This window comes from Scaptodrosophila lebanonensis, unplaced genomic scaffold (assembly GCF_003285725.1).
Source record: "Scaptodrosophila lebanonensis strain 11010-0011.00,11010-0021.00 unplaced genomic scaffold, SlebRS2 tig00001415-arrow-pilon, whole genome shotgun sequence".
Lineage (NCBI taxonomy): Eukaryota > Metazoa > Arthropoda > Insecta > Diptera > Drosophilidae > Scaptodrosophila > Scaptodrosophila lebanonensis.
In genome coordinates, this window is record NW_022060742.1 from 2,624,799 (window position 1) to 2,636,156 (window position 11,358).

General features: G+C 38.0%; 1 protein-coding gene across 1 annotated transcript in view; it reads left to right on the plus strand.

The window, feature by feature from the left end:
- LOC115633041 (eukaryotic translation initiation factor 5B) overlaps positions 1-10,679 on the plus strand; it is a 60,034-nt gene extending 49,355 nt beyond the window's left edge. The window contains exons 8-9 of the mRNA XM_030530384.1: positions 4,951-5,112; positions 10,423-10,679. Coding sequence (XP_030386244.1) covers positions 4,951-5,112; positions 10,423-10,530 — 270 coding nt within the window. The 3' untranslated portion in view covers positions 10,531-10,679. The remainder of the gene's footprint in view (positions 1-4,950; positions 5,113-10,422) is intronic.
- The last annotated feature ends 679 nt before the right edge of the window (positions 10,680-11,358 follow it).

Consider the following 11,358-nt stretch of genomic DNA (forward strand, 5'->3'; position numbering starts at 1 on the left):
TTCTGATTCTGGGTATCTTTTGGGATGACAGCGACGGATATTGCGAATTTTGTGTATGCCTCGTTTCGTTGATTTTATTTTGTTTTTGGTTTTTTTTTTTTCGTTTTATTTTTCGGCACTCTGATTTGTCTGTGCATATGGCGTATATATCTGTATGTATGTATGTGTGTATCTACATATGTATCTCGACAAGCGACCGTGCGCGTTCCATAATTCGCTCTCTGACTGCGGCTAATTTAGTATTTCCTGCTGACAACAGCAGTTTAAGCTTTTGCAGTTGTTTGATCGTGCAAGGTGGTGGAGGAGGAGGAGGAGGGGCCCGGCAGCGTCTGAGCGCTGTCGCTTCAGTTTTTGGGGGGTTATTTATATATATATATATATATTTTTTTTTTTTTTTTTTTGGCACCCGAGAAGTGTGTCACTAAATGTGTCGCTCAATGTTTTCTTGCAAATAATCATAGTCATGCTTGTGGCTGTGTTTCTGTTGTTATTTTTGTTGTTTATGACATCCTACACGATATGTTTGTCGCTCTATCAAACATTTCTCTTATGTCTCATAAATTTGAAAAACGAAAAAATTGTGTTTTTGATTTTTCGTTGTTGTACTTATTTGTTGCCCCGTTTCGTTGCGTTCATTCATGCGGCCGCAGTCGAGCAGCCACTACAGCTTTTTGTTGTTGCTGTTGCTGTTGTTGTTGTTGTTTTTGTATGAAAATAGACGACATCCGGTCTGCACGAAATATATAAATCATATTTTTAGATAAACGTTGATACACGCCACAGACACACACAAGCATTTGCCTTTGCGACTATGTAGCCGACGTCTACGTGAAAGAAAAAGTTGTACAAAAAATAAAAAAGATACGACAAAAAAATCTAATGTTGTTTTCATCGTCGACGTGTTGGCCGCCGTCGTCGTCATCGAATTTTTGTCGAAGCCTACAGCGTAAAAAAAAAACTAAGTTAAATATATGTATTTATATACATATAAGACGCGGCGTGTGTTTTTGCAGCTAAATCGAAAACAAAATTGTTCAAATTTTTGTAGGCCATACATACACCTTTTGAGCCTTTAAGTTGGTAGCAATTTATGCAAATAAGAGAACCCAGCATTGCGTAATCGAGCACGAATTAGAAAAATTCCACAGCTAATATATGAGGAGAGCTCAATTAAATGGTGTCCAGATATGCAGATTGCATTCTGATTGGCAAACTCCATCGATACTACTAAACAGCCCATATTCAATGACTTGAAGAAATACAAGTAGTAACAATTATTGAGGTTGTTTTCATATTTTAAAAAATCAAAAGTAGCTTTTTTTACGTTTGTATTATTAATAGTAGAGTATTTTAGGGGAAAGTCCTTCTGTTGTAAAACAGCGCTTCATCAACATTGTTAGGGGATGGCATCTTTTGAAAGGCAATGACACTTTCTTAATTTGTTCACAAAACTTATCCAAATGACTTTTTAACGTCTTTCCATTTAAGCTCACTGCGATTTAGATCTGTACTGTCCACAAATGCTTTTGTTAGATGCATCATATGCTTCGGATTTCTCTTGCGCCCATGCTATAAGGACGTCTTGGAATATATCCACGTACTGTTTTGCGTCATAAAATAATAGCTCAAAAAAAGTTTAATCGTCAAGAAGCAAAACGATGCGTTGCAGCTTGTAGAATTGAGGATCCGACAATTTGAAATCCTTAGACAAGTCAGGCCGTCAATGAAATCGCGCCTAAGATTCCGAATTCGTACAGAATTTTAAAATCGCCCATACCGCACAGCTAGCAAGCTAACACCTTTCCCATTTGAAGTGTTAAGATTTGGCCAACGCCTCAGTCATAGAACTGGCCTGTTAACCAGAGTCCAATAAAGCCAACGACTTTCTTACTTTCCAGATATTCCACTTGAGTTTGTCTGGCTAACATACTCATTCAAATGATCGATTGCATGCATTATTGCTTTTAAGCGCGTCACAGGAAAAAGGCCATCAAATCGTAACGATTGAATCGCGTACGGGTGCCTTTGCGCCTTTGTTTTCTGTTTGTCAAAGTCCATTTAGATCGTAATTAGCAGCAACTTATCAAAAGGCTGGTATTAGCAAATTAGTGACCCTGTTCTTTATTGATTTTGGAAGACGATAAAGCAACGCAATCATTGACTTATCACTAAAGTCGATGAACGATATTTTAAAAATACTTTCTACAACTACTTAGTGATGGCTTGAAAAAGACAAACACATTTCAGAAATCTTAATCTAACGTTTTGCCGTCTTTTTCTTTCGAAAGAACAAAGAATACATTTTAATTGTTTTCTATATTATATATTTTTATTTTGTAAATACTTTTTACAGTTAAAAAAATGATTTCTAGCAAATGCAGAGTCCATATTTTATTTTACGATTTATATGCTGTTCCTCTATTTAAATCTTTGCCTCTTTCTTCAATTGGGTGCCATAAAATTCGCCAGCGAAAATGAAAAGCCCCTTTGCCAAAAGAGCCGCGCAACGTTGAAAGAAAAATTGTGTGGAAATGGAAATAAATTAACACATTTAATGAAAATTCGACGAGCAGCAGAACGAAAACGGAGCGTATGAGTAATCAGCGACAGGAAATGGTGACAAATGCGCCAGTGTGTGTGTGTGTATGTGTGTGTGTGTGTGTGTGTGTTGTAGCTATTTGCACCGATAGCAACAAGCCAAAAACAACAACAAGAAGAAGAAAAGGAACGAAACGAAACGAAAAATTTCAATAATTTATTTGGTTTGAATGAAATGCACACTCAACGGCAACGAGGCCGCCATTGCGCCATAGCCTCAACTACATGCATACATACATACATACATACATACACACTTACATATACATATGTATGCATGTAAGTGAGTGGCAATTGGCGTTGTGGCGCCCACAGGAAACGTGGCAGCACCAAACAGCGCCAGAGTCGACAGCAACAAGAGCGACCGACGTATGCGTTGGTAGCAACTGTTTCCTGTTGAGTGCAAACGGGTTGCGACCAAAACAGCAACAACAACAACAACCGGTGAAACAACAGCAACAACAACAACAACATGTTACAATTTAGTTCAACGACTTCCATAGCCGATAGTGCGGCGGCTTTATCTGTTGCTTAGGCGGCCAACCCAAAAGCCACTAAATACCACCCACAATTTTCATTTTTCGTTTATCAGTGGCACAATATTGAGGAAGTTGTCCCCGGTCGCCAGCCGTCTGTCGCTGCTGGTCTGTCGGTCTGTCTCAGTCGCCACACATGAAGCACATACAAATTGCACCAGATGCTCACCGATAGGCACAACTTGCTGGCATTTTGGTAGGCCTTTCTTTAGAACACTGAAAGAAATACACTACAGATTTGTACGTTTTTATACTCTGTACATGAAATGTACAAGGGTATATAAGGTTTGAGGGAGGTGAAAAATGTAACAGGCAGAAGGAGGCGTGGCAGACCCCACAAAGTATATATATTCTTGATCAGCGGCTGTCCGTCTGTCAGTCTGTCCGTCCGTATGAACACCTGGATCTCAGAGACTATAAGAGATAGAGACACCAAATTTTGCACAAAAATGCCTTATGCTGTGTTTATTTTTGATTTTCCCCCCTAAAGGGGTTTTCCCGATTTTCCATTCGTATAGACACCTATATCTCAGGGACTATAAGACCCAGGGACACCAAATTTTAGTCCCAAGTGTCTTATTTGTATACGCAGAAAATGTGTATTTTGGAATTTCCCTCCCCCCTCTCTCCAGCAATCCATAACTCCCTTAATTCTTGGAATTTTTCATTGAAATTCGAAAAATACCTCCCGTTAGTGATTATGAGTCCATATGTCGAGTTTGTTGTTGTTTCTGCTTTGCACAGGCACACAGACACATACAAACACACACATACACGCATAGATACGCATAATTATACTACACATATGTACAGAGTATTTCAAAGTCGGTATACCCGACTTTAGCTTCTCTACTTGTTTTTATTTTATATATATATATATATATATATTTTTTTTTTTTTTTGATATATTATTTTAAAGTGCATAATTTTTTTTCCAGACGGATGACGGCTTAAGATATTTTTTCATTCCTATATTAATTTTACTATTATTAATACAAAAACTTACATTAATGTCTTAAACACGAGAGTATTGAGTAAAAAAAACTACAGTATCCTTTGGACAGGGGGTATAAAAAAGCAGTTTTCTATTTAAAACAAGTTTTTTTTCGTCGTACAGATACTATAGTAGTTTTTTGTTACCAAACAAATAATCTGAATCCTATTATTTATTATTCGTTTACTTATAAATAAAAATACGTAAGACAAAAAAAAAAAAGGAAAAATCTGAAAACTGGGCAAACGGTTGCTATTCGTATCTTACCGGTTTGATTTAATCTCGACTATAGCTTACCGACATTAATTAAGAGTAATCCTACAATCTTCATAAGAGTTAAAAGGGTTCTTGTCAGTTTTAAAATACTTTTTTATTTTTCTTTTTTTGGTATGAAATTGTAACCGTTTCATATGAGAATGGTGATATGTTTTCGTGTTGTGTAATTGTTGTGGTTTCTGTTGGCTTAACGTGAAGTTATTTTATGGGCAGACTTTACTGTCCATCCGTCCGTTTGTCACTTGGTACGACTATCTGTCAGTGACTCCGGTCGATGCGATGCGCATACGAAATGAGTTGCAAGCCAACGAGTCGAACGCAAATGAGGCTTGTTGAAGCTTATCAGCAATTCAGGGAATGACACACGGAAGTGTCGACGATTCTTTTTCTAATTTACCGCTAAGCGGATTGCACATACGCCACGTAGTCCGCACAAATGTTGTCATATGTGTGGCTAAGCTATTGCATTATTAACTTATTAATTCGCTCAAATGAAATGTGTCTCGCTTTCTCTAACTTTGATCGTTCTTCTACATTTCTTTGCAGTTTGTGGACATTGGCATTGTTACCTCCATTGAATCGAATCACAAGCAAATTGAATTTGCGCGCAAAGGTCAAGAGATTTGTGTGAAAATCGAACCAATTCCTGGTGAATCACCGAAAATGTTTGGACGTCATTTTGAGGCGGATGACATGCTTGTCAGCAAGGTGAGTGTTTTGGTTAATGGAAAGTTGGGCGAGTGTTTCAAGTGGAGGGCACAAACGACCATGGAAAGCGGAAATTTGTGTACAATACCCTTAAGTGTATTGTTATTGGCAATATAATTGTTTATAATCGATTACAATTGTCAACAAGCTACTTGAACAGCAAAACAACTGCCAATCGGGCATATCTTATGGGTGAAGTATTTGTTCTAAGGGAGAACCTAAGACAAAGACAAAACTTGAGATTTCTTAAATCAACTGCTTCAAGTTTACTTGACAACAAAACAAGAAGAGCTCGCCACAGATTTTTAAATTGAGCACAGTTCTAGTTTTATGCAAAGTTTGAAAGTGCTTTGTACTTCGAATTCGAATCTGCAGTAGAACATATGTTAGGGCTGGAGGCTGATAAATATTCTTCTGTCTGCACGTCTGAACGCCTGTAAGTCGGAACCTGTAAGTATTGGAAGCTACCAGAGCTACCTAAGCTGAAGTGTATTATTATTTGTAAAAATGTTCTTTCTTTGCCTTTCTTTCTTGCCCTTTCTATGCCAAATTAGCACACATTTGTCTATCTCCCAATATTTTTAAGCCATTTAAAATGAAATATGACTTAAGTTTGAAAACTCTTTGAAATGCGTTGTCTAAAATTTTTCACTTTTAAATTTATGTATGTACATAAATAGGTTTATAGCCCCTTGACCACTTCATAGTTAGGTAGGGCCACTTAAAATTGTAATAAAACAATTCTATGCATGCTGATGTCCATTAGGTGGTTCCCAGTTCAATTATAGTACAGCCCCATAAATAATTGTGCCTGCCACTCAGCCCTCAAATACTTGAGCTGTGTCACTGCATGTGTAGCCAAGGCTAGTTGTAGCCACATCTGCCTGCCCCCACTTAAATGTTGGCAGCCCGTCGATAGCCACCTTATCAAATTACATGACCATGTTGTGTAAAAGCCAAGAGAACAAAAAGTCAAATTTTAACAGAAACAGTACACTTCAGTGGCGTTAAAAGGTTTTGCACAGCTTCTATATTTGTAACCCCCCGCACAGCTATGTATATGTACGAGTATATACTTGGTATATATGTACATATCTGCATAACATAGTTAGGCAAGGAATTTACTTAAAAATTTTTGCTGACGTCAACTGGTTTCTTCCAAATATAAGTGTGGGGGGAATGTTGGGCCCCCATGCCTGCTGCCTGTTAACTAATGAATTGCCGCTTCAAATCGAATCGATAATAAAATTAATTTCTGCGCTATTTCAGTGTAATATAACGGTACACTCGCCGCTCACCCTTATCAACATAATCGACACGAGACATCAATGACGTCAGCCGCTGTGGTAATTGCTCACTGAGCTCACTTCTCGTTCAGTTTATTAAATTAATTTCGTGTAAAAAACTGTTGCTGAGTGCCGCATAGGCAGGCGGCCCTATGTTGGTTGAGTAATCCAGTTTTCTCGTAACGCACAATGGTGTGAAGCGCATTTGTATTCTTGAATTACTCAATATTTATTTGAATTTGAAGAAATATCTTCAACCATTCTCACAAGTATACGAATTCTTAAAGAGTTTCAAAATGTATTCAAATTATTTGGCATAACATTTGTATTCTTGAATTGCTCAATATTTATTTGAATTTGAAGAAATAAATTCGTAAAGGGTTTCAAAATGTATTCATTTATTTGGCTTAACAAATATTTTTGGACCAAAATAAGGAGATGATTTCGTAAAAAGCAAATCGGCTATAATCTAACTAAGTAGATGTATAGATTTTCCTCATTTTACAGCCTGTTAATGCTTATACAAGTAGATATATCGCGTTTCCATATGTATTAGCTCCATTTATATTCTAAAAATGTTTGTAAGCATTTTATTCTATTTAAAAAACTTTTGTATAAGCTAGAAAATATTTCAAAGTTTTGAAGCGTATACAGACTATATAAGGTTTCTGTAAAGTACTAAGTACCAGTCGGAAAGTAGCTTCTTCTTCTTCTATATAAATTCTTTATTCTTTAGATATATCCGTCTGTCTATCGTCATCTGTTTGTCTGAATGACTAAACTTTGATTAAACTTGGAAGGCATTCTGGTCGTAAGGCATTACAAGTTTATATTACACTGGCCGACACCCATTTTGGTGCCGAAGATTTTAGATCGATGTCTCGTGAGCTGATACAGAAGAACAAATTTTATATAACATCTCTATTGTATAAAATGGGGAAAACACAATTTTACAAAAGTATCAATTTTTTTATGGGATTTTACATTTAGAAATTGTCTTTTGAGTGATTTTCTTGAGTGAAATTGGCTTGGCCAAGTCCCCAGCAATAATTAGCCATCATGTGATCATCCCATATGCCTTGATAGCTCTTCCTCATTCTTTTTATATATTGATGGAAGCGTTCTCATAGTTCTTCAATAAAATCTACCATCAATGATCAACAGCCTAAACTCTTGAAGTTAAGAGGGAATTTCCTCGACAAGCTCTATATAGTTATCAGCTTAATAGTTTCCACGGAAACCTCTATAAAAGATATCTACGCAAGTTGTTCTTGTTCAAGTCATAGAAGCTGCAAAACTTGTAGATTTCATTTAAAATTCCCCAATAATTATTGATGGGATTTGTTTAGGCACAAATTGTGTACCGATTACCATCGACAATTCGGTCGAGCTTGTTGGACGATGCGAGCCACTGTGTAACGCACAGAACAATACAAAATATAACATCAAAAGCTGACAGCGCCAAGGCCTCCTCCATCCCCAATTCCAACCCACTGCCTCGAATCTATTTACAGGCAGTTGCTATTTTTAGCATTCAATGCCTTTTCATATGCTCGTACACTAGAGCATGAAAGGGTATTATGTCATGGCTGACCTGACCCAAAGCTCATACCCAAATGCCGAGACCGACCCGGCCCGGCCAACGGGCGCCTAGTTAGGCGGCGGTTTATTGGCCAAGGAATGTTTGCAGCATATAGCAGTACATATCTATGTATATGTATAATACTATATAGTCTGCTGCTGACGTCACATTTTACCTTCCACGGCAATGCACTTGCACAGCATGCGTTCATTGACTTTTGTCGCGGACGACGACTACGACGCCGACGTCGACGGCTGCAGTAACCTACTTTCTGGCTGCAGCACGACACGTGGGGCCTGCGGGCGCCCCCTCCCTTGGAGTCTTATGTTTTGGACACTCAGTCACTTGACCCACATGTATGAATCGTCGGCTTTGCGTATTGTGCGAATTGAGCTTTGGCTTTTCATCGGTGCATCTCGCTATGACGCATTTGTGACCCGGTTTTAAGTTTTAGCGACAACTGAGGTTGAATGATTGCCCTTGTATGTACAAGTATGTACGAGTATGTGTGCTGATCCCATAGGGGTGTTAGAGTCTGGCTCCAAAAATAGCTGCAATTGCTTTGTGATTTTACTTATGTACTAGTTGGCATGAGCTGAGCATTAGTGTTCTTATTAAATCCGTTTATTAAATATTTTAACAGATCTTACATTGTCATTTCTACGACAGCTATGCATATGCCTGAACTCTTCGTTTTTAGAATTTTTGTTTTTTTGGGTGCCCGGCATAAAAATTGGAACACAAATAGGAAAAAGGGTACATAATTAACGCATAACCCCAAACAGTAATAAATTCCTTACCATTTCAACTAATTGCTTTAAAAATTGTCCAATCCAATTTATATTACTCTAGGCTTATGTTCTTTTTTCATGCGAATTCGTTTTAAAAGCCAACTCGCCTCCGCTTTAAGACTTCGTAGCATCCTTTCAGCTTCGAAATATGAATAGTATTGAGGTTCAGATTTCCACTTAGGTTCAATCTCTTCATTCTTAGTTTTGCTAGACACAACGTTTATTTTCAAGTTTAGAGCTTTTGTCTCCTTCGTTTCGTTAAAGCCGCTTTATCCTTCAACCACGGCACACAAAAGACCACTTAAGTATTCACAGCCATAAACATCGTTTATACTCCTGCTGCAACTTATCGTCTAGACGCATCTTTTGTTATAAAACTTGCCATAATCAATGCTCGCTGGCTAATTAATATGCGCCTGTTTTTCTTCTTCCGTTTTTTTTTTTTTACCAACCACTTGCAAAAAATAATAATTAAAGAGTTAAGAAAAATATACCTGGCTCAGTTGCCGTTTATCAGAGCGCGCCTTTAATCAGGAGACAAAAAGCACTATTCATAAACCCAGGCAGTCGCAGGCACTATGAGCGGGAGTGGGAGCGGGCGCGGGCGAACTGCCCATAAAAACCGAAACACATTAAAAAATCGCCGTAAAAATGGCGACACTAAATGGCAAAAACGATAAGCACAATAAAAGCTGCTGAAATCGAAAAAGAAAAGGCATTATTAAATTTTTTAATTGTTATGCGCCATAACGCGCGTCGACGTCTCCAACGTCTGGAGGCCAACAGGGTCCGGGAACGACGCACGTGCCACCCATTGCTTCATTTGATTGATCCGCTCCTCACTTCCTCCCTCCCTTCCTCAGACAATTGGCACGTTCCAAATGTTGATATTGACATTCATGATTTATTTCTTGGACATTATGGCTGAAATTATTGTGCTTGTCTCCAAAACATTTTATCCCCAAAATATTTAAGCAAGCCTTCATTATTAATCCTCTTCATGAAAGGAAGTAAGTCAAATTTTAGAAGAATTATGCAAGAAAGACTAGTTTTCTCTTAGGAGGTCACCTACATTCCATTATGTCAGGCGTTGGTTAGATCCTTTGGTCAAGCTTAAGTTATATTATTTGTTACTATTGACTACGTGTGTATAGATAACCGTTCGACTGTATGAACATTGAATTCTTCGGAACAACTAGACCTATAACCGCTCGACAGCAGATTATAGTTAGAACTCTTTTTTCTGTAGCTAATTAAGCCTTATTTATTAAAATAGCCCAATTACATTATATAGAAAAGTTCGGGTTGGAAAAAGCCAATTATTTAAAAATTGCACCTAACATGGACGAGTAAAAAAGTCAAATATGCTCTTCAAAGGTTATCTACATTCCATCAACTCAGGCGTTGTTTGTCAACTTTAAGTAATCTGATTGTCTCCAGCTAATACTATTCTTTTATACATAGATATCCGTTCGACTGTATGAACATTGAATTCTTCGGAACAACTAGACCTATAACCGCTCGACAGCAGATTATAGTTAGAACTCTTTTTTCTGTAGCTGATTAAGCTTTATTTATTAAGATAGCTCTTTTACATTATATAGGAAAGTAATTTATTGAAATTCTTCTCCTCAATTCATCATCCTTTCAGATCTCTCGTCAGAGCATCGATGCCTGCAAGGATTATTTCCGTGATGATCTGATCAAGGCTGATTGGGCCCTTATGGTTGAACTGAAGAAATTGTTTGAGATTTTGTAAACATCCGCTATATAATACGTACAACAACAATAACTAGAACAACCGCAAACTATTACGACTATGTACTACATTATAGACTGCTTATGCTCGAGACCATGCCCTCCATCCGAGCTGGGCCGCCGCTGCCGCCCCCTCCGCCAAACAAAAAAGAAAAAGAAAAGAAAAACAGTTTAAGTTTAATTTTTGTATTAATTATGGTTTACAGTCGCGTCACTTACATATGGTACATAAAAGTACTGCATTGTGTTATTGGTTTTAAATCAAATCAAATCAAATGAAATTTTTAAACGCTTTTTACATGAGAAAACAATTTTGCTGCGCTTTTTTGTTATACGCCTGTTAGTGAATAAAAGTTGTACAAAACGAGAAAAACTGAAGCAAATAAACGAGTGTGTGTGTTGATGTGAAACTTTAAAGAAATGAATAATAACAATAGGAAAATGTGTGTCAGCGCATGACGTCATTGCCGCCGGGCTGCCAATGACGTGTGGGCGTAGCCTCCATTAAGGATATTGACCCACTTGGCATGCGCAATGGGCAAACTAACGAGCTGCTGTTGAGTTTTTCATTCATCCAAAGCATGCGATGGGTCCTTGGTGGCTGGTTGCTGCGCTGCTCTTGTTGGCTGGCTCTGTTGGCTATGTTGTTGGCATGTCATTGAACGCAGCAAGGATGTTGTGAATGAAGCGCCAGGATGGTAGTCGCAGTAGTCGCTGCAAAACTGGGTCAACGTGCGAGTTCATTCAACCTGCCACGGGCGTGGAAGGACAATTGTGGCGCACATGTACTCGCGCGTATATGTTTATATGTTGCACTTATGTATCCACA